The sequence below is a fragment of the Equus caballus genome, chromosome X (genome assembly GCF_041296265.1).
Source record: "Equus caballus isolate H_3958 breed thoroughbred chromosome X, TB-T2T, whole genome shotgun sequence".
Taxonomy (NCBI): domain Eukaryota; kingdom Metazoa; phylum Chordata; class Mammalia; order Perissodactyla; family Equidae; genus Equus; species Equus caballus.
Genome location: NC_091715.1, coordinates 144,784,944 through 144,810,873, shown reverse-complemented (window position 1 = coordinate 144,810,873; position 25,930 = coordinate 144,784,944). Strand labels below are relative to the sequence as shown.

Genomic DNA, 25,930 nt, shown 5'->3' with positions numbered 1-25,930 from the left:
GTGCCTGCACCTGAGGCCAGTCCACCCAGTGGAGGGCCTGTGGCCACCTGCCTCCCTCCATCCCTGACCCTGTATCCCAACCATCTCCTGAGGCCCCTTCACAGCGGTGCCCCACTCCATGGGATTTCGTCCCGAGACCAGCTTGGAGTACGAGGACAGGTTGTGTTTTTCACCTTCCACCCAAATGCTTACACTGCGCTTACTGCCCACATGGGCCTCCACCCCACGGTGTCCCTGCCCCAGCCGGGTCACTTCACCATTTACACATACTGCCAGTCCACAGAGGCGAGAAGTATTCAGGAAGGAGAGATGACAGGATTTTGTGACTGCTGTTGGCTGCCAAGGGGGAGGGCTGAGTCCAGCACCATGGCTTGGACCCTCCTCCGAGGTAGGCGGCTGGGGTATTTGTTCCCTGGGGCTGCGGGGACAAAGCACCACACACCGAGAGGTTCCAGAAAACGAATTGGTCCTCTCCCAGTTCTGGAGGCTGGAGGTCAAGGTGGAGCAGCAGTGCCGTCCCTCCAAAGGTGCTAGGAGACGGTCCTTCCTTGTCTCCCAGCTTCTGGTGGCCGACATCCTTGGCCATCCTTGGCCTGTAGTCGCGTCACTCCAGTCTCTCTCTGTGGCCCTGTCTCCCTCTGTTCTGTCTTCTTGTAAGGACACCAGTCATAGTGGATTAGGAGCTCACCCTCCTCCAGTGTCACCTCGGCCTGACTTAGCTTGATTACTTAACCTCTGTAAACACCCTATTTCCAAATAAGGCCACGTTCCAAGGGTCCGGGTGGACACAGATTTGGGGGGCCACTGTTCAACCCAGTACACTCCCAACAGAGGCAGCATACCATGAGCGTCTGTCCTGCCCTTCCCAGCTCTGCTCTCAGCTGAGTGCCAGGGAGATGGCAGGACTGTGGTCCCTTTACTCACGGCCTGGGGTCTGACTTGCGACTGACCGGGCACAAAATGAACAGACTGATCAGGTGGGGATGCGTTTTATGGAGGGAACAAACCAGCAGCCAGTCAAATGAGCAGGTGAGCAAGGTTCCCCTCCTGGGGAGGTGAGGACACACACCGGGTCCCTGCAGCTGGCAGGGCTTGGTGTTCCAGAATAGGGAAGGCCCGGAGCGACAGAGCAAGGCCCTCAGGCCGTTAACCAAAGCTTGGCCACCAGGACTCCTCCCTCCAGCTCAGCCGGGGCCTTTCTGTCCTCCACCCTGCTTGGGAGGGCAGCTGCCCAGAGCTTGGTGCTCCAACCGTGCAGGCCTCTCCTTTGCCTGCCACTGACCTGTCCCTCCTGCATGGGCACCCCAGGCTGGGATGGCAACAATTGGGGAACGATTAGGATGAGGAAGACAGAGATGCAGCTTGGCAGGTGGACCACCGGGTCTAAAGAATGAGCCAAGGCTCACACCAAGGACTGCAGGAGACGACAAAGAGGTTCAAACGGCGAGCTGGCCTGTTCCTGTCCCATAAGCTAGGATGGCGTGTGCCCCCGCCCCCCACCCCACAAACTCCATCCCAGGGCACCATTCCCACTCTCCCTGTCTCCTGTAACCAGGGGGGTGTGGAAGGAGGGAGACCACCAAGTTCACCTGGACCCAGCTGAGTAGGGAAAGAAGCTTGCTGGGACACGGATAGGTTACAGACCATTAAGTGGTGACTTCCCTCAGCTGGAATCTGGACCTTAGAGTGGCCCCTAGCCCAGGTCCATGCAGAGCAACCAAGAAGGCTCAGTGTGGGCAGGATGGGTGGCCGGGCTTTGGCCAGGGAGCAGCAGCCTTGGTACTCTTTCCTGGTACCTGTGCCTCCTGGACAAGGGGCAGTGACACAGGTTTCCCTGGGAGCTGATGGGCCCAGCCTAGGGACTGCCAAGCTCCCCTGTAACCTTCTGGCTGCAGAGGGTCTTGCCTTTGACTCTCTGCACTGCAGCCACATGCCTGCAATGGGCAGATGAGGCTTTGCAAAAGGCCCATGACGATCCAAGAGCGATGGACCCTGAGACAATGGTTCAGGATGGGGAAGAATGGGTCCCTGGACACGCGGCCACACCTTCCCCCTGCTTGCCACCAGAGGGCACCGTCCTCCTGCCTGATCCTGGGGAAAAGACATCTGTCCCCAACCACCCTGGCCCATTGGCCTAGAACCTCAAATCCTCAAAATACAGCCCTGAGGATGACAGCAAATCCTCGGGGGGGAAAAACCAAGCAAACAATGGCATGGGGCCCTTCTGACCCCGCAGGAGTCTTCGTGCTCGGAGCCCCACGGATCTTCATAAATTTGGGGGGCATGTAGCAGAGCCATGTGCTAGGGATAAGTCCCCTGGGACCTCCAGGTCCCCTGGGGAACCTGCTGACATGGCATCGCCGAAGGGGATGCTCCTGGAAGCAGAGGATTCACGTAGGGGTGACAGCGGGAGCCCGAGGTGGAGGAGGGACCCGGCTCCTCCCAGGCACCCAGCACGTGATGACCACGTGTAAGCAGGGAGCTCCTGATCTGATCCTGCTCTGAGTGTCTCCACTGCAACAGGCAGAGGGCCCAGGTGAGGGCAGTCAGATGACACCGCAGATCTGGGTGCTACACTGGGGCATAGGCATGAGGGCCCTGCTGAGAACACTGACCTCTGGGTGCCTGTGAGGGACAAAGAGATGAGGGCCTTGATGACAGCTGTCATCTCAGCTCTAGAAGCCTGCACTGGGGAAGAGCCCCGAGATCCCAGGTAAGGACATTCAGCTGTCACCTCCGCCCTCTGTGCCTGCAATGAGGCACAAGCATGAGGGATGAGGTGAGGATGGTCTTTTGTGAGACAGTCACCTCATCTAAGGGTGGATATGTTCTGACACAGACCTTAGAGCATCCATGAATTGAGACAAATGTCACCTCAGTTCTGGGCCCCTACAATGGGGAACAGGGATGACAGACCCAGTGAGGAGAGACATCTGTCACCTCATATCTGTGTGTTTACATGAGGGCAGATGCAACAGGTCCCAGATGAGGAAAGACATCTGTCACCTCGGCTGTGAGTGGCAACATTGGTGCTGAGGTATAAGGGCTTTCAGCTGGCACTGAATGTCCACTGGAACAGAGCAAGAGGGTGAGGACAGCCACAAGTCCCCTCAGCTCTGTGTGCCTACACTGGGGTAGAGGCATTGGGTCTGGGTTTCAACATTCAACAGACAGTTAATTTTTGGATGCCTGGACTAAGGCGAGGCTTCAGGGCCCTGGAGTGGAGAGTCACCTTTCACCTCAGCTCTTTGTGCCTAACCTTGGGTAGAGGCATGAGGGACAGGCGAGGGCATTCAACTGTTACCTCAGATCTAAGTTCCTACCCTGAGGCAGAGCATGAGGACCCAAGACACAAGACGCAAGGAGCACTGGAGCTGGGAGCTGCACAGCAGCAGAGACCTGCGGCCCAGCAGAGGGAACTCAAGTGCCTTCTCAGGTCCGTGTAGCTACACGTCAGAAACATGAGGGGCCAGGTGACAGCATTCAACTGAAAGCCCAGATCTTGATCCCTATGCTAGGAAAGGAGAATGAAAGAGTAGGTAGAGACATGAGGGCCAGTTGGGGACTATCAACTATCACTTCATGTTGGGTGCCTGCACTGGGGCAGAGACATGAGGGCCCAGGTGTAGACAGTCTACTGAAAAACAAATCTTGGTGCCTACACTGGAAAAGAGAATGAGGGACCATTGATGTCATTCAACTGTCACTTCAGCTCTGGGTCATTAAACATAGGCAGAGGCACAAAGGACTAGGTGGAGGAAGTCAACTGTCCCCTCAGCTCTGGGCCCCTCCTCTGGGATAGAGGCAGGAGGTGCTTGCACTGGGACATAAGCACGCAGGCCCACATAATTACCACCAACTGCTACCTCAGCACTTGGTGTAGGTCTACACTAAGGGGAACGAGGGAGCAGTTGAGGGCATCAACTGTCACCTCAGCTCTGGGTGCCTACCCTGAGGCAAAGACATGAGGACCCAAAGAAAAACAGTCAACTGCCACCTCAGCTATGGGAGCTTCAGTGGGGCACAGGCCAGAGGGCCCAGAGGAGACGTTCTCTGCCCCCTCACCCTGGGTGCCTGCACTGGGGCAGGGACATGAGGGCTTATGACATGAGGGTCTAATCCTCTCTACGTCCCCATCGAAAAACAGTCCCAGAGAAAATAAGGGACGTGCACAAGGCTGCCCCATGAGGCACAGAAGGCCTGAAACTGAGTCCCAGGTTTCTAGCCCATCACTCATGTGGTGCCCCTGGGGATGGTAGATGTGCCTCTGGACCCTCAGGGGGACTCATTAAACCAACATTTCCCAAATGATTGCTCTGAGCAAGATGTAAACAGTGTCCTCTAAGAACTACCAGTCTGGCAGATGCACTGTGCCCAACAGGCAGCCCGAGAGTATAACTGGGAGCCTCCTCTACTGGGCACCACAACTACAAGTATTGCAGGAAAGACCAGTGAGGCAGGCATGGTGCCCAAGGTTCAGTACCCACAAGTATGAGAGTTTGGCAAACGGTCAGCATTATCTGATCCCAAATTCTATGACAAAACCCAGATACTAACCCCTGACTGCCACAGCAGAGCCCAGAAATTGATTACTCTGATCTTACTAGGAAGAATGAGGGAGTGTTGTGTATGCCAGTGTAGAAGCTACGGGGTTTTTTAAGATTTTATTTTTCCTTTTTCTCCCCAAAGCCCCCCGGTACATAGTTGCATGTTTTTAGCTGTGGGTCCCTCTAGTTGTGGCATGTGGGACGCAGCCTCAGCATGGCCTGATGAGCAGTGCTGTGCCCGCCCCAGGATCCGAACCGGGGAAACCCTAGGCCGCTGAAACAGAGCGCGCGGACTTAACCACTCGCTCGCGGACTTAACCACTCGCTCGCGGGCAGGCGCCCAAAGCTACTGGGTTCTAACCAGAGCTCTGTCATTGCCTGGCTTTATAAGATTTCTCTGTATTTTGGACTCTTCCATTAGGAAGGTTCCCGGAAGTGGCTTCACTGGGTCAAAGGGCACGGATATTTCTGTGGCTCTCATGCCACCCAGCGGCTGCCCTCCAGAAAAATGGGTCCGGTCGAAAGGGGTGGCGCCAGCTCCCCCGGTGCAGTAGGTGATCAGGGTGCATTGGATGATGTCAGGGACGCCTTCCTGAAGAAGGCTAGAGGAGCAGGCAGGAGTTTTCCAACGGGTCTGAATAACGCTTTAGACGCCCGCTCCCCTTATCGGAGCGATACGTGAGACGGCGTGAACGCACTTCCATCCAGAGAACAGACCTCGAGCAGAGGCGTCGCAGCTCTGAGCCTGGTTGGCTCCGGCTCGTCGCATTCAGTGTCTTCCTACCGTGCACTCTTCTGTACCGCCATGTTTCTAAAAGGCACATATAGCAACTTTAAAACAATTTCTAATTAGTCCCACCAGATCTATCCGACTCTTCCCAGGCTTCAGAAATCCGACCACAGGGCAGGAGGGTATCCCCAGCCCTGGAAGCATAGGAAGGCTGGAATCTCTTGCCCGAGAGGAGTCGGGGGAGACTTCTGGGGCGGGGCATACGTGGGGTCAGGGGCGAGGCCGGATAGGGCTCCTCCCATTTGGCGGCTTGGCGACTCAACCCGAGCGCACGTCAGAGGCGGGGCCGGCGCAGGCCCTCCCACCCAGCGGACGGCGGGGGTGGCACCGGAGGGCTGTGGCCCCGCCCTGGGGAGCCATTGCTGGGCCTGTTGGGTCGCGCTGCGCGGCTGTCTCCCATTCTCTGGCCGAGAAGAGCCGGGCGGCTAGCCTGATAAGGCTGCCCCCGACCGAGCCCGCGTCTCCCTACTGCCAGGCAAGTCTCCGGCCGACCCAGCCCTCATCACTGGTCCCCAGGCCCGGAGGGACGGCCTGAGCTCGGGGCCTCCCAGCGAGGGACCCGCGTCCGGGAGGAGGACCATTTCCACTTGCCAGCCCCAGGGGCTCGCGTGGGCACGATCGTGAGCCGATGGGTTCCCGAGTTCCCTCCTAGCCTGGCAGGGCTTCTCTCCACGTCCCCGAGGAGCCTGGCCAGGTGGTTGGACGAACAAGTCAGTGCACCGATCGCATCCACCCTGCGGCAGGGGCCCAGCACAGGCTCGTCCCTGACCCCCACCCAAATCTGCTCTTTTGTTTTGTTGCCCCCAGAGCGCGCGGTCCCCAAACAGTGCTCTAGCCGGCGGCCCCAAACCAGCAGGAGAAGTGGACATGAGGTTGGCAGGTGGGTGGCTTCCACAGTGAACAACGGGTGGGAGTTGGAAAGGGGACCTGGCTGGAGGCCCAGGTGTCTAGAGGTCTCTGTCTAGAGGGGCCCGGTTGGACCACTGGGTTTGGTTCTAGAAACCGAGGACTCTTCATAAACCCTCATTCTATGACCTTGAACAGATCCTTTCACCTCCATAACTTCAGCTCCCCAAGCTGTGAGATGAGGATTAGGATAGTTGATTTCTCCCAACTCGGATAACTGGGCACTGTTTGGAAAATGAGCTGTGGGAGAGGCTCCAGGGAGCATGGCCACTGGGTGGAGAGGGGTGGGGTGCAGAGGTGGAGACGCATAGTCTGACCAGACTGGCCATGGGGTTGGATATTGAACCCAGTGCCAGACCTGCTGTTGCCTTGGCAGCTAAAATGAAGATGACTTGGGGAGGGACAGGTTGGGGGGTGGAGAGCAGAATTTAAGAATTGGAGTTCAGATGTGCTTAGGTTGCAGCGTTATGAATCTATCCCAGTGGAGCTGCCCATTGAGGAACTGGCTGAGAGGGTGTGGCCTCAAAAGTGGTCAGGGCTGGGGCAGGACAATATTGAGAGTCGCAGTAGAGAATGGGGGTTAATTCAAGGACAGGAGTAGATGAGAGCACCTAGTGGGAGAGGAGAGCATAGGCTGAGAAGGCAGCTTGGGACAGAAGCCTGGGAAAGTCCAGCTTTTCAGCACAGAGTAAGAGGACGATCTAAGCAAGGAGGAGGAGGAGGAGGGACCAGATAGGTTTAGAGTGTGCCATCCTGGAAGCCAGTGCAGAAGTGTTTCCAGCAGGAAGGCCTGGGCAGCAGCCTGAGAGGCCAAGGAAGATCAGGGCCGACAGGTGACACGGGGAGTTGACACCAAGAAGGTCATAGGTGGCCTTGGCAGCAAGCTGTTTTGGTGGGGTGGTGGAGACCAGGCCAGATTGGAGTAGGTTGGGAGAGAGTAGGAGGTGAGACTATGGAAAGAGCCAGCGTAGATGACTTTGGAGGAGCTGACGGGGAAGAGAAAGGGAGGGGAGAGAGGTCAGTGGCTGGATGGGGATGTGATTCTGAAGGAGGGCTTTTCCTTCTGTGCTTTCTTACCAACATTTCTGTGACATGTTGAAAATAGAGGAGAAAGAGTGAGATAGAGAGAACGATTGCCATTACAAGAAACCTGAGCAGGGAGGAGAGCTGCCAGCACAGCCCACAGCAGGTGAAGGGACCAGTCTTCAAAAGACAGAGGACCCCCTCCTTTGCTTTCCCAGGAGAAGAAGAGGAGGATGGGTGGGACACAAATATATTGGTAGCCTCAAAGGCAGGAAATTGGGGGGAGCACTGGAGCCCTCTTGAGCAGTGAGTTCTGGAAGGCCCCTCCACACCTGCTGGGGAGAACCAAGCCGAGAGCCTTGGAGTTAGAACTCAGTTTCCTCCTTCTACCTGCCAGGAGCTCGAGGCCCGCTCTCAGGCCTGGTGGATGGTAACAGGTCCCCACCTTCCTGTCCTCCAGTCACTTCTTCCCAAGTGGATGAGGCAATTGTCCTGAGAGGCCCCGGGGTCATTTGGGAGCTCAGTGGCATCTGAGGTGGCCTTGCCTGTGTGTTTCCTATCTCCAGGCCCCCTCCGCATTGTGGCCCTGGTTGTCATCGTGGGCCTCACCTGGATCATAGTCAGCATCTTCCTGGGTGGGCCTGGCAGTGGCTTTCCTCGCATCCAGCAACTCTTCACCAGTGAGTGTGGAACTCTTCCTTGCCCCACTACGGAGGTCACCAGGGTGGTCGCCTGGGCCTGTGGACTGAGGCTCCGGGTAGGGGTGGGGGTGGCCTGGGTTTTCTGTCTCCCTGGCAGGCCACCTCTAGCTGCCCTCAGTCTGTCTCCTGGCATCCAGTGCAGCCTTCCCCTACCACCCAGTTGCTTTGGCTGGGAAAGCCAGTCCCTGCTAATTAGAATTCCGTGCCCAGCTGGAGTCAGTGGGACCCGACTAGGGGGCAGGGGGCTTCTGTGGAACTTTGGGTATGACATTCTGGTTGCTCCTTGCAGGCTTTCCAGGGGGCTCTGAGATAGAGAGGGGACTCTACACCTTGTTATTGGTGACGCTTCACCTAAGTACTTTTTACAATTCTGATTCACCCTTTTCCTGGAGCAGGGAGCTTTGCATCTGAACATCATTCAGTCTTAAGCAGGAACATGCCAAGGTCAGCCTGGCTTAGCCCATGGTCCCTGAGCCTACCTGCCCCTCTACCTTGACTTCACGGTGTAGGGCCCATGGTGTAGGGCCCTTGTTAGCCTGGAGGCCTCCAGGCTAACAGAAACAACTCTCTGTACCCACAGGCCCAGAGAACTCAGCGACTGTAGGTAAGGCTCCTGTCACCTTCCTGCTCCTCCCCTGCGCCCACCCCTCATGCTACTTTTGTGACACCCCTGCTTGCCCCCAGTCCTCCATGGTTTCTCATCTCCATTCATCCCTCCCCAAACTAGCCATCACAGCCCCCTGGAGCTGCTTGCATGCTGTGAACCTAGAAAACAAGTTCCCTGCTTCCAGAATACCCTGGTGGGACAGGCATAGGAGAGACATTCCCATTCCAAAAGCGAGAACGTGGAAGGAATTGAGGGGTCACCACGCCCAAGCAGGTCCAAAACCCAGCAGGGCAAATGCCGTTAGGTTTCAAGGCCTGTGAAGAATCCTCTGTGACCCGATGCTCTGTCCTCTAGGCCCACTGGGCTGGGGGGCCCTCCAGAATGGAGGGGACCGCCCTACCTTCTGGGCCTGTGCCATCTCTGGCCTCTGTAGCCACCACTCTGCCCTCAGAGTCATCTTTCCTTCCCTCTGTCCTTTCTCTGTCCCTTTCAGTCCAGGCCAGCAGTGTTTCTGCTAGTATAAAATTCTCAAAAACCTTGTTGGTCTCCTGTGCAATTCATGAGGGTCTAAGCTATAAGACAAGAAAGTCTTTCAGATCTTTCCTGGGTAACCCCATCTCTATTCCTGGCTTCTGCTGACATGGTTAAGTGGATCTGTCAGTCACATGCCTCAGCTCTTTAGCAAACAGTTGTCCAGCCACATCCTTCATGTTCTCTCCAGAGCACAATTTCTCATTTTTCACGATATGGTTAGACTGAGAATTTTCCAAATCTTCGTGTTCTGGTTCCTTCATGTTTAACAATTCCTTTCTCCGTTTTTCTCTCTTATCTTAAATTTTACTGTGAACAGCAAGGAGAAACCAGGCCGTGCCCTCAATACTTTGCTTGGAAATCTCCTCAGCTAAATATCCAAGTTCAGCATTTACAAGTTCTACTTTTCACAAAGCACTAGAACTCAATTTGACCAAGTTCTTTGCCACTTTATAACAAGGACCGCCTTTCCTCCAGTGTCTGATAACGTGTTCCTCATTTCCGTCTGAGATCTCACCAGAAGCACCTTTAGCATTCCACATTTCTAGCAACCTTATGGTCATGATGATATATGTGTTCTCCAGGACAACAGAAGCTTTCTCTACTGTTCTCTCTTCTTTCTGAGCACTCACCAGAATCACCCTTAATGTCCATATTTCTACTGGTGCTCTCTTCAAGGCAATCTAGGCCTTTTCTAACATGCACCTCAAAATTCTACAGCCTCTACCCATTACCCAACACCAGAGTTATTTCCATATGTTTAGAGATTTTTTATAGCAGCACCCTACTTCCTGGTATCAAAATCCGCATCATTTCCCTGGGGCAGCTGTAACTAAGTACCACAAAGTGGGTGACTTCAACAACAGAAATTTCTTCTCTCACAGTTCTGGAAACTAGAAGTCTGAAATCTGGGCGTTGGAGGGCTACACTCCCTCTGCAGGCTCTACGGAAGGATTCGTCCTGCCTCTTCCAGCTTTTGGGGGAACCCCTTTTGGGGGTTCCTTGGCTTGTGGCCACCTCACTCTAGTCCCTGCCTCTGTCTCCACGTGGCCTTCTCCCCCGTGTCTGTGTCTCCTCTTCTGTCTCTTAAAGGACACCTGTCGTTACATTTAGGGCCCACCCTACTCCAGGATGATCTCATTTTAACAAATTATATCTTCAGTGACCCTATTTCCAAATAGGGTCACATTCTGAGGTACTTGGAGTTAGGACTTCAACACATCCTTGGTGGGGGTACAATTCAACCTGTCACAGAAGCCGTCCTCCCACCCCACCCCATGGGAACCAGGTGCTCTCGGAGCTATTTTCCTGCAGTCCAGTCTGGCCGGGCACTCATCTGTGCAGTTACCCTCCCAGCTGCTCCTTCCTTCCCCACCTGTGCTCTGTTCCTGGTACGGGCACAGCCCAAGCCAGCTCTCCCGCCTCCTTTTTCCCACCAGTGGCAGAAAAGCCTCCCTGGGGTCCCTGTCACCTTGCCCTGAGGGCAGCCCCAGAAGGATGCAGAGTATCCATGGAAGTGTCCCTGGCCTTGGCCTGAGCCATGTCCCCTCCCCACCACCAGTCCTTTGCTCTGTGGTCACTCATTCCTCCCTATGGGCTGGTCCTGGCCTCCCTGTCTCCGATCTCGGGTGACCCCAGGACCAGGCCCATGGGTCACCCCTCCTGTCCCCACTCAGAGCCACGGGCCAGGAAGTACAAGTGCGGCCTGCCCCAGCCATGTCCTGAGGAGCACCTGGCCTTTCGCATGGTCAGCGGGGCTGCCAATGTCATCGGACCCAAGATCTGCCTCGAGGACAAGATGTGAGCTGCTTGGGGTAGACAGAGGCAGGGGAGGGAATGGGGGACCAAAAGCTGGGTCTGTGAGGGAAAGCAGAGCAGATGTGCTACTCGAGGGCTCCGTCTCCCTGCCAGGCTCATGAGCAGTGTCAAGGACAACGTGGGACGTGGACTGAACATCGCCCTAGTGAACGGTGAGTCCTCCATGATGTGGGGTCAGAGTTAAGACCAGAGAAGCAGAGCTGGGCCATGACCTGCCACCCTGCTTCCTCACCCTCTCCTCGCGAGGAGGTGTCTGGCTGTTTGTCTTGGCCCTCCCCTCCAGGAATTCCCAGGGAGGCCCGGGAAGGGGTCTCTGCGGGGGTCTGTGTGAGCTGAAGGCTCCACAGAAGTGACCCAATGAACAAAACCATGGTAGCAGTAAAAAACTAGAAGTTTCCAGGAAGTTGGAGGGTGCTTCATGGAGAGCTCCTGGAGGGCCCGAAATGCCAGGCAGAAGCTCTGCAGCCTTAGGCGGGCTGCCGCTGTCTGAACGAGGGGCACAGTGGGCATGAATATGGGGGGATGTTTGAAAAGCTTCCAGAAGGGCTGCACCTGGTGGCCACCACCATGTCCTGATCTGGGGGGATCGAGGTGGTAGGGTGGAGTTACCCTGGCGCTTGCCCAGTAGGACCCCCTCCCTCCCTCTCGACCCAGGGGTCAGCGGTGAGCTTATCGAGGCCCGAGCCTTCGACATGTGGGCAGGAGGTGAGTGGCAGCTGTGGCCTCCTCTTTGTGACTGTGCAGCAGAACGACTGGGAGTCTTTCCCCTGAAACACTCTTCTTTCTATCCATTCGCTGGGGGCTTCTCAAGCACTTCCTTGGGTTTGGAAAAGGTGGGAAGGGACAGGTGTATGGTCATGGGGATGGCCCTGGCTTCTTATACCAGTTTGCCCCTGCACTCACTTGGCCCCCATTGGTGGGATATGTCCCTGGCCTGATCCCTACTTTAGTTTCCTCATTTGGAGCACAGGGGTTGTGGGGGAAGGGTGCTCAGTGGTGCCTGATGCTCCGTGTTCCATTGGACCTGTCCCCCCAGATGTCAACGATCTGCTGAAGTTTATTCGGCCACTGCATGAAGGCACGCTGGTGTTCGTGGCGTCCTATGATGACCCAGCCACCAAGTAAGTGGTTGCCAAGGCCAGCCTCAGCCTGGCCCTTCTCCGGCGAGGCTCACATCTCTTCCTTCTTTGCGGCAGGATGAATGAAGAGACCAGGAAGCTTTTCAGCGATCTGGGCAGCAAGAATGTCAAGGATCTCGCCTTCCGGGACAGCTGGGTGTTTGTGGGGGCCAAGGGCGTGCAGAACAAGAGCCCCTTTGAGCAGGTACACCTGGAGAGCGTGGTGCCTCTGCTTCCCAGCCCAGGGCAGTCTGCCTGCCCCTTCTGCCTGCAGACATTGGCCGCCCCGCTGACCATCCTGCTAGGTCCCCTTCTGTTCACACCACAGCCTGCCCTGAATTCTGCCCTAGCACACACCCCCAAGGCAGGCCTGGCCCCTCACCGTCTGCACAGGGAGGGGCAGTAATGTGACCTTGTCTGTCCTGTATGGATTTCAGTCTTTAAATGGCAAAGCTTTCACATTGGCAAGAGTCACAACTAAGCAACCTTCCTCTCAAACATCTTCAAGATGCTCAGTTCTGTCCCATTCTCCCAAGACCCAGTACCCCGATTGACACTATATACCCTTCTGCCACCAGCCCTGGCTGCCCTCTGGCCAGCTGCTCCTCTGGGGCCACATGTGTCAGGCCCCATCCTTATTTTGGGGAGGCTCCCAGTCCAGTGAAAAGCTACGGTGCCCCCAAGCCCTGCTCCCCACAGCAGGACAAGGCAAACAGGCTGTTCCAGTGGTTTCTGGAAGGCTCTGGCTGCCAAAAGAGCAGCTCAGCCCCCAGAGAAGAAATGCCCCCTCTGGCCTGGCTTTTTCTGCAGCTTCCAGCAGCTGCCTGCAGGCCAGGTAAGGACAGGGACACACACACTCCCTCCTTCCCTTACCGTTGTGTTCCAGGCCAACATGAGGGCACAGAAGTTGACCCCCCGCTCCACCTGTGAGGGGGCAGGCCAGCGCAGCTATTGCCATTTTTAGATGAGAAAATCAAGGCAGGCAGGCAGAGAGTACACAGTTGGTTGACACTAGCACAGGGGGACTGAAACCTCTGTCTGTCCCCTGTGCCTGAGGGCTGAGGCTATGACTTCCTGCTCCCCCCACCCTGCAGCACGTGAAGAACAGTAAGCACACCAATAAGTATGAAGGCTGGCCTGAGGCGCTGGAGATGGAAGGCTGCATCCCGAGGAGGACCATGGCCAGCTAGCCCACCGAGCGTGAGCTCCAGGCTGAGGGAGGCTGCGTGTGCCCAGCCCGGGTGGAGGCGGTGGCGGCGGCGGCGGCGGCAGCGGCGGCGGCGGCAGCAGTGCAGGGCTGAGGCCCGACCCCATACCCGGCCAGGAACATTCTCTTGCCCCAACACATTGGGGCTCCAAGGCAGTGACTGATGACCAAAGCATGACCAGTGGTCGGGGCTGAAGGGGCCGGCCGCGTCACGCTTTGTCAGGGGAGCCCAGGTACTCATCTCCTTTTCCTAGGCTGCTTCCCCTGGCTAGCCCCCACCCGATTCCCAACCACCCCCAGCCGCAAGGACCCTGGGTGCTCACCCTCTCATCGCACAAGTCTGGTAGCAGCTGCCTGGTGGATTGGGGCATCTTCCAGAACCTCTCCGTCCCAACACCACTCGCTGCCCTGTGGGCTAACCTGTTTCCAGTGTGACTCCTTCTGGTGAGCCACACCTGGTGGCCAGTTCGGGGGACTGGCTGCCTCCTGCCTCGCTCTCTGCGGGAAGGGGCCGCCTTGGAGCCAGACCAGCTGGGACAGCAAGACAGCGAGCCTGATGACAGTCCCTAGCGCAGTGGGTTCCGGCTCCTGCAGTTTATCAGAGGGCCCGCCTTCTAGATGACCTCTTAATAAATTGGTGGCCCTCGATGGAATGAAGTACATTCAGTGGGGAGTCAGGGCTGGTGGTGTCAGGGGGAGGGACATGTCCTGGAGGCTCAGCTGACCTGCCCCCACAGCCTTAGCAGACAGCCTTTGTCTCCAGGGCTCCTGCCACCAACAGGTCCATTGTAGCTGAGGTGTGACTCAGGCGGTGAGCAGAGGAGCTCCCCAACTGGCATCCCCATAGCCTTACCTGAGAGAGATGGTTCTGCCCTCTGAGGCTGCAGGAAACTCACGCAGCTCTCTCGGACACAGCACAGGCCTGTAGGGACAGGGATGGGGATTAAAACCAGCCCAAGTGCCTTCCCTCTCCGCCCAGCCTCCCTCAGGAGCTAGTGTCTCCCCACAGCGGGCTGGTGGATGCCTTTGAAATCAGGGCTGCAAAGGGCCAAGTCATGTGGGCTGTTTGGCATTTCTCACAGATCGCAGTTACATTTCCCTCCACTGAGCAAGAACCAGCAGGAAACTGTAAGGAGTTTTACTGGAATGGCACATCCAGGGACACAGAAGTGGTCTGGGGTCAGCAAAAGGAGAGAAGGCAGTTTGGACTTCCTGGATGGGAGGAATTAGGGTGCCAGCCAGGCAGCCTCGAGGGGGCCGTGGCGGGCGTGGTGGACTTACAAGTCCGGTTCTGGAGACAGGCTTCCCGAGCCTCTGCCTTCTAGGAGTAAGTGCTGCCAGAGTGCAAACAAAATGTCAAGAAACAAGTATTTAAGGAGCAGGCAGAAGAAGAGTGAGAGGCCAAGGGACAGCCCAGAAGGAGAGGCTGTGGTTGTGCTGCCAGGACCACAAACGGTTGGGGACGCGTCGGCCCGGGGGTGGTGATCATAGACCCTGTGCGGAGCGCTTTATGTGTATTCATTTTTTTTATATAGACTTTCTTTTTTAGAGCAGTTTTAGGTTCACAGCAAAGTTGAGCAGGAAGAGAGTTCCCACATACCCGACCTCCACTGATACATCATCATCACCCAAAGCCCAGAGTTGACATTAGGGTTCCCTCTGGGTGTTATACAGTCTGTGAGTTTGACAAGTGTATGATGACGTGTATCCACCATTATAGTATCATACATGTATTCATTTTTTTTTAAAGATTTTATTTTCCCTTTTTCTCCCAAAGCCCCCGGTACATAGTTGTGTGTTTTTAGTTGTGGGTCCTTCTAGTTGTGGCATGTGGGATGCCGCCTCAGCGTGATCTGATGAGCGGTGTCATGTCCGCGCCCAGGATTCGAACGGGCGAAACCCTGGACCGCCGAAGCGGAGCGCATGAACTTAACCACTCGGTCATGGGGCCAGCCCCCAGGTATTCATTTTTTAAACCTTTGATTATGGAAAATTTCAAATGTCCCCCAAAGTAGAATAGTATAATGAACCTCAGTGTGCCCATCGGAACTGTCACAGTGATCGGCATGTGGCCAGTGTTTCATCTGCACCCCCTACAGCCCAATATGTTGAAGCAAATCTCACCTTAGTTCTTCCATCAGGACTTCGGTTATACACATGTTACCTAAACGGTCCTCACGGCAACCCTAGCAAGAAAGCCCTGCCGTTAGCCCCATTTCCAGAAGTGATAAAAGTCCCTGGTGAGCTTAGGAGAGTTTCACTGGAGCTCGGAAGTTAGAAGCCAGATAAGTAGGGCTCTGCAAGGTTAGTGCTTGCTCTAGATGAAATGGAAGCTCATGAAGCTCCATACTGCAAGGCTGGGAGGTGTTTAGGCCCCACGGTGCCTGTCAAACCACTGCTGTGATTGCCTGACCTTCCCCAGACATTCACCAGGTGCCTGCCCTGGGCCAGGCTCTGTGTTACATGCTGGAAAGGTGGGAGTGAGCCCCGTTGATGGCCCCTAACTCCCCAAGAGGCTGTGCCCTCGCCGAGGGTCACCAGAGTTACACCAATGGAAACAGCAGGCCAGCTTTCTCCCCCACTTGGCCCAGCACAGGCTAGGAAGCTGATGGTGGTGTGGGGCACAGCCTGCACGACCTTCCAAAGTGGAGGTAAAGCTGTATCCTCAGGCCTACCCTTGAGGAGTTAGGACATCCTCGGCTACAAGTGCCAGCATCCCAACTCAAACTGGCATAAGCAAAAATAAGTAATGACAAGGGAAGGAGACTTATTGTTCCTGTAACAGATCCCAATGCCCATGGGTGGTTCTAGCTCCAATAATGTCAGCGGGATCATTGAGACACGGGCTGTCTCCATTTCGGCTTCGTTTTTCTCTGTATTTGCTTCCTTTTCAAACATGCTGTCTCCCTCAAGTACGGGGAGCAAGAGAGAGGTCCCAGTTTAGCAACCCCAGCAAAAAAGTGGTCCCACCTTCCCAATAGATCGCGTACAAGTCCCCGGGGACTGTCATTGGTCCAAATTGGATTATGGGCTTATCCTTGCATCAATCTGTGTGGCTCTGGTTGGCTACATCTGGGCATGGGCCCACCGGAGGCCAGCGTTGGGACCATCCACATGCAAACTTTGGGTACCGAGGTTGGAGGAGGGATGGTTCCCCCAAAGGAAATTGAGGTGCTGTGACCTGATGCCGGGCAAGCAGAAACAACAGTGGTCATTACACTTCCCTGCAAATACCACCTGCATCCCGTACTTGTGCTTGTAGAGAATGTGCCTTCCATGCCTGCTTATTCATCACCGAGCATTCCTGGAGGCCCCTGCCTGGAGAGCAGGAGGTGGGCACACTGCTCAAGGTCACCATTGTGACCCTATTACCTACTACAGTGGCAGGTCTCCCATCTGAAGTACATTTCTGCTGTTTGGCTGTCCCTATCATTCCTTCTATGTGTTCTCTCAGTTCAGATGACTTCTCTTTTGGAACTAAATATCCTGGACTGATTTGTAGAGCCCTTCCTCCTCTTCTGGGGTAATTTGGTAATACCCTGACCCAACTATGAACATTTCCTTGCCTTTAATTAAGCCGTCCCTTTTTCCTGCAGAGAAGGCCTCCAAATTCCCTCATGTTAGACATCCCACCAGCGCACTCTGGCTTTTCAGGGATGGCTGAAGTGACTGACGACAATGGGGAGCAGCCTTCTGACTACATCTGGTCTTCTTGACCCCCGGCACCCATTCCCATTCAGTTGGAATATAAAAACGCAGGTTTCCTCCAGGGAGGACACCTCTTTTAGGTTTTCCTCCCCCAGCTCTTTCTGCTGACCCATTCCCCTTCTACCTCTAGCCAGTTTTACCCTGTCCTTGGACAGCCCTACCCCGACTGCCCTTTTGCAAACTGCAGACTTCAACGCAGCATGTGCCAAGCCCAGCCCTCCCCTCTCACTTGTGCCAGCCTGCTTCCATCAGGACCCTTCAACCCTATTTGAGAGGGACAATGCAATAGTTCTGGAACACCAAGTCCACACACACAAATGGCTTACGCCTTACTGGTCCTCTGAGGCTAAAGAACAGCCCAGAGTTATGGCCTCTGAATGTTTTTAATCACCGACCTAAATCAAACCCTCTTAAGCATGCACTGCCATCATGTGTACATCTACCTGCTTACGTATCATATGCACGCACTAATCTGAACTTTATAAAACACACAAATATAAATTTTTAAAATAAAATGTGTTTACATTTACATTTAAATTAATACTTATTAAAATTATTTATTTGAAAAGTTAAATAAAAATAGAGATGCTATGGAGTTTTGGGGGACATTCTCAGTGAAGTGTCTTGTGCACCTCCGGGGGCAAGCACCTGTAACTCTGGGGCCCACTGGTTTCCATCAAAGCCGTGACGAGGTCCTCCCAGAGCAGTGGGTAGCCAGTGATCCGCTGGCAGACTGCAGGTGCCCAGCAGCCTTTGGGAACGTGCAAATCCCCTTCAACTATGCACTTGCTTAGTCTTCCCATGTCCTTTCTACACCCTTACCACCTTTCTGCCCATCCTTATGCCATCTGTTTGCATTCCTTTTCCGTGAAGTCGCCAGACCTTGCTGGTGGCGCCAAAAAGTTTGGAAAGGTGGACAAGTCCACTGATGTTCCGCAGTGTGGAAACAGGCACTCAGTCAATGCTTGAATGAAGGAAGCTGAAACCAGGTCGAGCCTGGCCCCCAGAGTCTGGGTGGGTCGGACTCGGCCCTGGGGCCATAGGGCTGGGCGCCCGGAGCCGGAACGTGCCGAAACCGTGACCCCGGGCTCCCGCCAATAGCAGCAGTACCTGGGCGTCCCAGTCCTGCTAATGGCTAGCCCTGTGTCTCACTGCCCCCAGAGGTCGCAATGTGTTTGGCAATGACCATGGCCCCTACCCGGAGCACGTCACCCGGGCGGCAACCACAGAAAACTCGGAACTGCAGCTCGACAGCCGCAAGAAGCCGCGTCCAGCGCCGACCAACCGCGATCCGGAAGGCGACCAGGCCGGAGGGACCGCGCCGGCTCGTCGCTCCCGGATACGTCACATCCGGTCGGAACCGACCCGGCAGCCTGAGGAGAGCCTGTTTCCGTGGGGGAGGCGGAGCGGGCCCGTGGGGCGGGGCCTCGGCTGACCGGGGGCGGTGCCTCAGCTGGTCGGGGGCGGGGCGGGGCCCTGGCCTGCCGAGCTCGCAGGCGTCCGCCGGCCGGGCAGGCCCGGTGGCGCCGAGCTCCGGGGCCGCGACGGCAGGTGAGAGCCTGGGGCCTGAAAGGGCGGGCGGAAGGCGGCCTCTGGGTCCGGCCCGGCTCCGCGCTCGCCGACTCGGGCGGCCGGGCCAGGCGGAGGACTGCTGCCGCGCGAAAGTGAGGCCTGGTGCGGCCGCGGAGCCTGGGAGGGGCGCGAGGGCCCCCTTCCGCGACCCCGGGACCGCCCGGGCGGGTCGCCGGCCTGCCGGCTTCGGGGCGGCAGCGCGAGCCCAGCGGCAGCGCTCTCCTCCTTCCCTCCATCCCCTGTTCGCGCCCGAGCTCTGCTCGAGCTCAATCTGACAACTTCCGGACTTCCAGGTAGGAAGGGGCTCCGGGTCAGCACTGCCAACTGCCCTAACACGGAACCTTTGGCCAGTGTGGAAAAAGCAGCCAGCCTGGGGTTCCCTCCCTTGCCTTGTGGTGCATCTGCTGAAACTCTTCCGGCCCCTCAAGCAGAAATGGTGTGGGATCTGGGCCAGACCCCTCTTGCAGTGACTCAAAGCTGCCTACCCTACTGGAAGGACAGGGTGGATGACCCTTAGCCTCCTCTCCCTTCTGAACTGGCTCACGCCACCGCGGTGGCTTCAGTCCTGGGTGCCTTCATCTTTTCCCTGTGACTCTCCTCCACTTTGCTTGTCATATTCCCTCTGGTTTTCCTGCCTCCCTCTTCAACGGTGGGACACAAGGCTGGACCAAGGCCTCCACGGTAAGTGACCTAAACTCCAAACAAGCCGAGGCCATGGCATCCCAAGGGGGATGGGGGAGACTTTCCCAGGGATGAACCTTTTGCTTAACCTGCCCTCCACCCGCTGCGGCTTGGCTCCCCAGTCTCAGGATGGGGTGGGGGGATGGGGGCAGGGACAAAGACTGATAGGATCTAGAGAGGCAGGGGCCTCTAACAGGACTGGGACACTGCAGGACGTGAGGCAACTGACAGTAGTGATGAAAAGCCACTGTGTCCCCATCCTGGTTGCTCCAGTCCCAGCAGGTGATGTGACAATTGGGTGGTGGCTGCCCAAACCTCCTCCTTTCAGCCTGAGGCACCTCGCCTATGAGAAACACTCATAGTCCCACTGGGAGTTCCAGGCTCTGGTAGGGCGCATGTGGGCATGGGGAGGAGCCCCTGGACTCCAAGCAGAGCCTCTCAGATGTAACACAGCGGCTCTAGGAGCTCAAATTCTGGGACTGCCAGAGGAGTGGGAGCTCTGAAGGAGAGGAAGCCCCCCCGCAGACATCGGATCCTATCTGACCCCCTCCTGCTGCCCCTTCCAGCAACTTCCCTGGGGAGATGGGACCTGCTCCACCCCAGAACCCTCATCTCCCCACTGTCAGCAGGTAGGGGAGGCCACGGAGCCACGGTGGCACCATTCACAACTTCACGTTGGTGGTGGACATCAGCCCCTGGGGCCTTCAACCAGATGGTCACCCACTGCCCACACCACTTTGCTGGCTGCTTTCTACCTGTCAGATGACACTCAAATGCCATAACCTGCTCTCTGAAGGCCTCTCAAATCTGGCCCAAGCCAGTGTTTCCTATCAGCACCCTTTGCTCTCCTTGAGCTTGTCTCCTTGTCATCCCTGGGCAGCCTTTCAGAGATTTCATCCTGGTTGTGGGATTGCTGCGGCCCCGCTGTAGCTGCATCTCGAAGCTGGTGGGGAACAGGCTAGTGGTGACAGGATTGGGGGTGGCTCTCTCAAACCCTTTGGTATCAGGATGTCTCTGCATGGTCACTGTGCTGGGCAAGTCCCGGTAAATCAGCAGGTACCAGCAGGCTGAACGGGAACTCCTACCTGTGGGTGGCTCCTCTGGGTGAGGGATGAGAAGCTTGAGGCACTTGTGCTGGGGGAGAGGACAACCGAATGGCACTCAAGGATCAGCACTCGGCACTGCCTTTCTGTTCCTGGGCTTGGGGCAAGGGGTCCTACTGAGTCGCCCAACAGTGGGCTTCCAGATCCCCAGGCTCTTGGGCTCACAGCTGCTCACCCTCACCAGCCATCTCTCTGTGTCCTTTCTCTCCTCAGGAAGAGCTCTGCCATCAAGGAAGGCAGCACAGGGCTGGGCCGTGCCTATGGACCCTTCTCAGGACAACCCAATGGTACCAGCAGGGCTGCTCTCCTAAGCCGCAGAGAGCCTGGGCTCACCATCCTTCAGGAGGAGCCATGGTGTTTAGGAGGGGCAGGGGCAGCTCCCAGCAGTGGCCTGGCCCAGGAGGGGGCAGTGGCTGCACAGGCTGCCTAGGTATGCTCAAGGCTGCCCTGCTGCTTGTCAGCCTACCGTGGGGGGTCTGGGGAACAGCCATTGCCGGTGCCAACCTCAGCACGGCTCTGGGCCATACTGTGCCACTGACAGGGGGCCGCTACTTGAGCATTGGGGATGGCTCTGTGATGGAGTTTGAGTTCCCAGAGGAGAGTGAGGGCATCATTGTGATCTCGAGCCAGTACCCAGGCCAGGGCAACAGGACAGGGCCTGGTCCCACGCTGAGAGTCACTTCCCTGGACACAGAGGTGCTGACCATCAAGAATGTGAGTGCCATAACCTGGGGCGGTGGGGGCGGCTTTGTGGTGAGCATCCACTCAGGCCTGCCCGGGCTAGCCCCACTCCACATCCAGCTTGTGGATCCCCACAAGGCCCCACCCATGCTGATCGAGGAGCGGAGAGATTTCTGCATCAAGGTCTCACCTGCCGAAGACTCCCCCACCACCCTCGGCGCCGACCTGATCCACTTCTCAGAGAACCCAATACTTTATTTGCTCCTGCCTCTTATCTTTGTCAACAAGTGTTCGTTCGGGTGCAAAGTGGAGCTCAAGGTTCTGAAGGGACTCCTGCAGAGCCCCCAGCCCATGCTGCTGGGCCTCCTGGGCCAGTTTCTGGTCATGCCCTTCTTTGCTTTCCTGATGGCCAAGGTCTTCATGCTGCCTAAGGCCCTGGCTCTGGGCCTCATCATCACCTGCTCGTCGCCTGGCGGCGGGGGGAGCTACCTCTTCAGCCTCCTCCTTGGAGGGGACGTCACTCTGGCCATCTCCATGACTTTCATCTCAACGGTGGCTGCCACTGGTTTCCTGCCACTGTCCTCAGCCGTCTACAGCCGCCTGCTCAGCATCCACGAAACACTCCATGTGCCCATCTCCAAGATCCTGGGGACCCTGCTGTTCATTGCCATCCCCATAGCAGCAGGCGTAGTGATCAAGTCCAAGCTCCCCAAGTTCTCCCAACTGCTGCTCCAGGTTATCAAGCCCTTCAGCTTTGTGCTGCTCCTGGGTGGCCTCTTCCTGGCCTACCGCATGGGGGTCTTCATCCTGGCGGGCGTCAGGCTGCCCATCGTGCTGGTGGGCCTCACAGTGCCCCTGGTTGGCCTCCTGGTGGGCTACTGTCTGGCCACATGCCTGAAGCTGCCAGTGGCCCAGCGGCGGACGGTCAGCATTGAGGTAGGAGTGCAGAACAGCCTGCTGGCCTTGGCCATGCTGCAGCTGTCCCTCCGCCGCCTTCAAGCCAACTATGCCTCCCAGGCCCCCTTCATCGTGGCACTGAGCGGCACCTCGGAGATGCTGGCCTTAGTCATTGGCCACTTCATCTATAGCAGCCTGTGCCCAGTTCCCTGAGGCCCCTGGGTCAAGCTTTCGCCGCCCCTAGCCCCCACCCTCCACCCACTGTCCCCACAGTTCTTGTGTACCAAAGGCCTTTAGTTCTCATGCACTATGCACTCACAAAAATCCAGGCTGATGTTTTTTACTGGTTTTTTATTCTCCAGCTTTCAGTGCCAAAGAGGCTATGCTGACTTAGGTAGGTAGGCACTGCCCAGAAAATATATTTCAATAAAAGAGAGAAGCAAGCTTGGGTCCCTTCCAATTTTTGCCCTTTGGGGCCTGGGGTTGGGGGTAGGAAGGGTGTGACTGGGTAGGTGTGGGCCAGGGTGGAGGACTGGCTTGAGTGACAAGGTGACCTCTGCACAGACTTTCTCTCTCAGCCTGCCTTCCCCAGGCATCCCCTCTCTGTGAGAGGTAGGCGTCTCTGTTCTAGAATGAGCCGCGGGAGGATGCGGGCAGAGGCCTGGCTCCCCTGCCTGCTCCCAAGCTCAGCTGGTTTTCTTCAGCCAGACTGGAAAGGAGGAGGCAGCAGCCCGCCGCGGGCACCGGAGCAACCCTGGCAAGGCTGGGCCGTGTGGGGACTGCTGCGAGGCACAGCCGGGCCGCCTGCGCTGACCTGCTCAGCCGCGGGGCGGCCAGGCCGGCGCTCCCCGCCCAGAGGAGGGCGAGCCGGCCTGACCCGTTCCTCCTCCCCGTCCTGGCCGGCTTCCGGCGCCGTCGTCCCAGGGGACCCGTCAGCCCAGCCGGTCCCCGCCCGCTGGCGGGGCGGGGCGCCGCGGGGACTCCTCCTCGGGGCCGGCGGGGCGGGGCGGGGCGGGGCGCGCCCCTCTCGCGGCTTCCGGCGGCGGCGGGAGGTTCCGGCGCGCGCCCGGGGCGGCGGCGCGCGGCGGGCTGTTGGGTGCGTGCCGGCCGGAGTGGACGCCGCCGCGGCCGCCATGCAGCTGACGGTGAAGGCGCTCCAGGGCCGCGAGTGCAGCCTGCAGGTAGCGTCGCCGGGCCCCGCCGCCGGGCCGGCTCGCGCCCTCACCCCCAGCCCCGGGCGCAGGGCCGGGCGGGCCGGGGCCGGGGCCGGGGCGGGCGGGCCGGCTGCGCCGGGGAGGCCGGGAGAGCGCCCTCGGCGGGCATGCGGGCTCAACCCCGGCCTCCCACCCTCGGCCCGGCCAGGTGTCGGAGGACGAGCTCGTGTCCACGCTGAAACATCTGGTCTCCGAGAAACTGAACGTCCCGGTGCGCCAGCAGCGGCTGCTGTTCAAGGGCAAGGCCCTGGCAGGTAACCGGGGAGAGACGTCCAGGGAGCCCCGCAGGAAGTCGGGGGACAGGATACCCAGGCCGAGCCCGGGCAGCGTGTGAGGGACGGCGCACTGGCCGCTGGACCCTCCGGGAGGTGGCCGAACCCCCCTCAGCCAGCTGCGGCAGCGCTCGGCCTGGGCTCCCTGAAGCCACCCCCACCGCTGTGGGTGACAACTTAATCTCTCTTTGACAGATGGGAAGAGACTCTCCGATTACAGCATTGGGCCCAATTCCAAGCTCAACCTAGTGGTCAGACCTCTGGAGAAGGTGTTACTGGAAGAAAGCACTACCCGGAGACTGGCTGAGACCCCGGCCCCACCCCCACCTGCCTGGCAGCTGATCTCCAAAGTCTTGGCCCGCCACTTCAGCGCTGCAGATGCCAGCAGAGTCCTGGATCAACTGCAGAGGGTGAGAGGGAGCCCTGGCTGGCCCCTCCTGGCCCCGCTGCTCCCAGCCCCCACCTCTGTCACCATGTACCCCGCACTGACACCCCCTGAATCCTCCTGGCCTTGTCTCCTCAGGATTACGAGAGGTCCTTGAGCCGCCTGACTCTGGATGACATCGAACGCTTGGCTAGCCGCTTCCTGCACCCTGAAGTGACTGAAGCTATGGAGAAGGGGTTCTCCTAAGAGGATTCTTGGAGTGTGGGGAGGAGTGCAGCCAGGCTGCAAGCTGCATGTAGCATTAAATGTGTTCTCATGTTGCAATTTGGCTCACAATAATACTAGCTGGCAGGTGTCCGGACCCGGCTCTCGCTAGGTGCCAGGCACCTCGCACAGAAGGTGGGACAGCCGAGGCTCCTGGCAGTGAAGTGAGAGAGCCAGAACCTGAGTCCAGCCAGCTTCTAGAAGTGCCTCAGGGTAAGAAGGAGAGAGGGGCTGTTTGGAAGGGCTCCGAGGGATGGGCTCTGGCATTTCATGTTTAGCCCACTGAGAATAAACCCTCAAGTGACTCCTTTCCAGGCCTGAAAGGGGAAGCAGCTGGCCCCTGCTGCCCAGTCCTGTCACCTGACAGGTGGTCCAGCATTGGTGGGAGGCCAGGTGACAGCCAGCCCCGAGGCCCCTCAGCTGCTGCAGCCAGAGTGCACTCGACGAGAGACAAGCAGGTTGGGGAATCGGGGATGAACGCCCAGCTCTGTAGTGTGACTTCAAGCAAGTCCCTGTGCCATGTTGGTCCCCAGCTGTTAGCTCTGCACAATGAGGGCCGGTCCTTAAACCTCAGTCAATTTCCTTCATCCTTACCCCAGCACCAGGGTGAGGAGTCGGCAGCCATCCTCCCCGTCATGTTCCATAAACAAACTGAGGCCAAAAGTGGAGTAATGGCCAAACATGGCCCAGAGATGAGGTGTCCCAGCCCTTAGTGTCACAGCTGTTGTCTAGGCACCCTCTCTGCTTGTCTCCTCCTGGACATGGGCAGTTCTCACCCCCTAGGAATGACAGGTGACTGGCTTGAGGTCACTCAAGGCAGTGCCAGAGCTAGGCCTCGACGAGGCCCCTGTACCCTGTGCTCACCCACAGCGTGGAAGGGCCCCTTCCCCTGCCATGTGTGTACAAGGGCTTCCACTTTGCACACCCCTCACTGGCTGAGAGGAGACCTCAGGGTGCTGGGGAGGGAGAAGAAGCATGGGCTGGTGGTAGTGGTCCTCCCACCCTGCCTGGTGTGGGCACTAGAGATCATCTGGGCACCTGCTCCTTAGAGGAGGGCATCTGGGATGGCCAAGGCAGGAAGGAAGCTGCCCTCCTGCCTGGGCCTTGTTGGGTGAACACTGGGTCCCCAGGATGGGAAGACAAACAGAGGCCTAAGGGGCGAAGGCTTTGAAGAGTCCACAGAAGCCCCTGGCCCCACCTGAGAGCCGAGAATAGAAAACAGGGCCTGCTTAGGAGCCTGTGTGGTCTGGCAGCTCATTTGACTTACCAATGCTCTCATTTATTTTGAGTCAGGAAGTTTATGTTGAAATTTTAAATCGCACTAAAGGTGAATATGAGACCTTGACTTTTATCCAAAAGGAACTATATTAGCTAGGCTGCTTTTGGTTTCCAATAATTGGTTTAACCATAGAGGAAGTTGGTTTAAACAATAAAGGAAACTTACTGGTTTACGAAGCTGAGAAGTCCAGCGGTATTGGCAGCAGATGAACAATTTCACCAAATACCCAGTTTCTTCCTACCTCCCTTCTGCACTCTGCAGTGTCTGCTTCATCCCAGGCTGCCGCCTCAGGATCAAAAGATGGCTGCCTGAAGATTCCACTGAATCCCTCGTTCACAGCCAGCAAGGAGCACCTACTTGCCCTGTAGTGTAGCTTTTTTCTCAGATGCCCCTGACAAATAAACAGTCCTTTCGTTGGTCAGAACCAGATTGTGCCTCTGATCATTTTGGCTGGGGATGAGGTGGGCAGTGGGAGGCCAGGCACCTGGACACCCATGGGCTGCCGGAGGGAGAAGGGGATTCTCAACCAAAAGCCAGGTTCTCGGGGAGGGCTGACTGGTCCACTGCAGGGGAGTGACACGCGGATGTGAGTTTCAGACAGACCTTAGATGGTCACTGAGTCCCTT

At 57.3% G+C, this 25,930-nt stretch overlaps 3 protein-coding genes across 13 annotated transcripts; all 3 read left to right on the top strand.

Annotated features, from left to right (window-relative positions):
- Positions 1-5,616: 5,616 nt before the first annotated feature.
- On the top strand, positions 5,617-13,896 carry FAM3A (FAM3 metabolism regulating signaling molecule A). Of its 7 annotated transcripts, none has more exons than XM_070257653.1 (10): positions 5,617-5,812; positions 6,145-6,217; positions 7,833-7,946; positions 8,548-8,571; positions 9,990-10,905; positions 11,017-11,075; positions 11,578-11,628; positions 11,960-12,044; positions 12,120-12,246; positions 13,136-13,896. In XM_070257653.1, exons 5-10 carry the CDS (start codon positions 10,646-10,648, stop codon positions 13,229-13,231), a joined length of 678 nt encoding a protein of 225 aa, XP_070113754.1. In that variant the 5' UTR covers positions 5,617-5,812; positions 6,145-6,217; positions 7,833-7,946; positions 8,548-8,571; positions 9,990-10,645; the 3' UTR covers positions 13,232-13,896. The 7 variants fall into 7 exon arrangements, with proteins under 7 accessions (XP_070113754.1, XP_001492253.3, XP_023489976.1 ...); XM_001492203.7 differs by having other exon boundaries at positions 5,619-5,812; positions 10,782-10,905; XM_005614657.4 differs by having other exon boundaries at positions 5,677-6,047; positions 10,782-10,905.
- A 4,487-nt stretch (positions 13,897-18,383) lies between these two features.
- Positions 18,384-22,333, top strand: SLC10A3 (solute carrier family 10 member 3). Of its 5 annotated transcripts, XM_070258191.1 has the most exons (4): positions 18,432-18,507; positions 18,822-19,209; positions 20,526-20,742; positions 20,854-22,333. In XM_070258191.1, exons 3-4 carry the CDS (start codon positions 20,664-20,666, stop codon positions 22,101-22,103), a joined length of 1,329 nt encoding a protein of 442 aa, XP_070114292.1. In that variant the 5' UTR covers positions 18,432-18,507; positions 18,822-19,209; positions 20,526-20,663; the 3' UTR covers positions 22,104-22,333. The 5 variants fall into 5 exon arrangements, with proteins under 5 accessions (XP_023489972.1, XP_023489974.1, XP_070114292.1 ...); XM_023634206.2 differs by lacking the exon at positions 18,822-19,209 and having other exon boundaries at positions 18,395-18,507; XM_070258190.1 differs by lacking the exons at positions 18,432-18,507; positions 18,822-19,209 and adding an exon at positions 18,613-18,821.
- Positions 22,334-22,899: 566 nt separating this feature from the next.
- Positions 22,900-25,728, top strand: UBL4A (ubiquitin like 4A). The gene is made up of 4 exons (XM_023634207.2): positions 22,900-23,071; positions 23,253-23,358; positions 23,572-23,786; positions 23,900-25,728. Exons 1-4 carry the CDS (start codon positions 23,024-23,026, stop codon positions 24,005-24,007), a joined length of 477 nt encoding a protein of 158 aa, XP_023489975.1. The 5' UTR covers positions 22,900-23,023; the 3' UTR covers positions 24,008-25,728.
- Positions 25,729-25,930: the final 202 nt, after the last annotated feature.

Bases quoted from the DNA above. Each gene is read 5' to 3' on its own strand.
- UBL4A (XM_023634207.2), top strand. From the start codon at position 23,024: ATGCAGCTGACGGTGAAGGCGCTCCAGGGCCGCGAGTGCAGCCTGCAG. The intron at 23,072-23,252 runs GTAGCGTCGCCG...CGGCCCGGCCAG, and splicing joins GCCGCGAGTGCAGCCTGCAG to GTGTCGGAGGACGAGCTCGT. The intron at 23,359-23,571 runs GTAACCGGGGAG...TCTCTTTGACAG, and splicing joins CAAGGGCAAGGCCCTGGCAG to ATGGGAAGAGACTCTCCGAT.
- FAM3A (XM_001492203.7), top strand. The intron at 11,076-11,577 runs GTGAGTCCTCCA...CTCTCGACCCAG, and splicing joins GAACATCGCCCTAGTGAACG to GGGTCAGCGGTGAGCTTATC. The intron at 12,045-12,119 runs GTAAGTGGTTGC...TCTTTGCGGCAG, and splicing joins TATGATGACCCAGCCACCAA to GATGAATGAAGAGACCAGGA.
- SLC10A3 (XM_023634204.2), top strand. From the start codon at position 20,664: ATGGTGTTTAGGAGGGGCAGGGGCAGCTCCCAGCAGTGGCCTGGCCCA.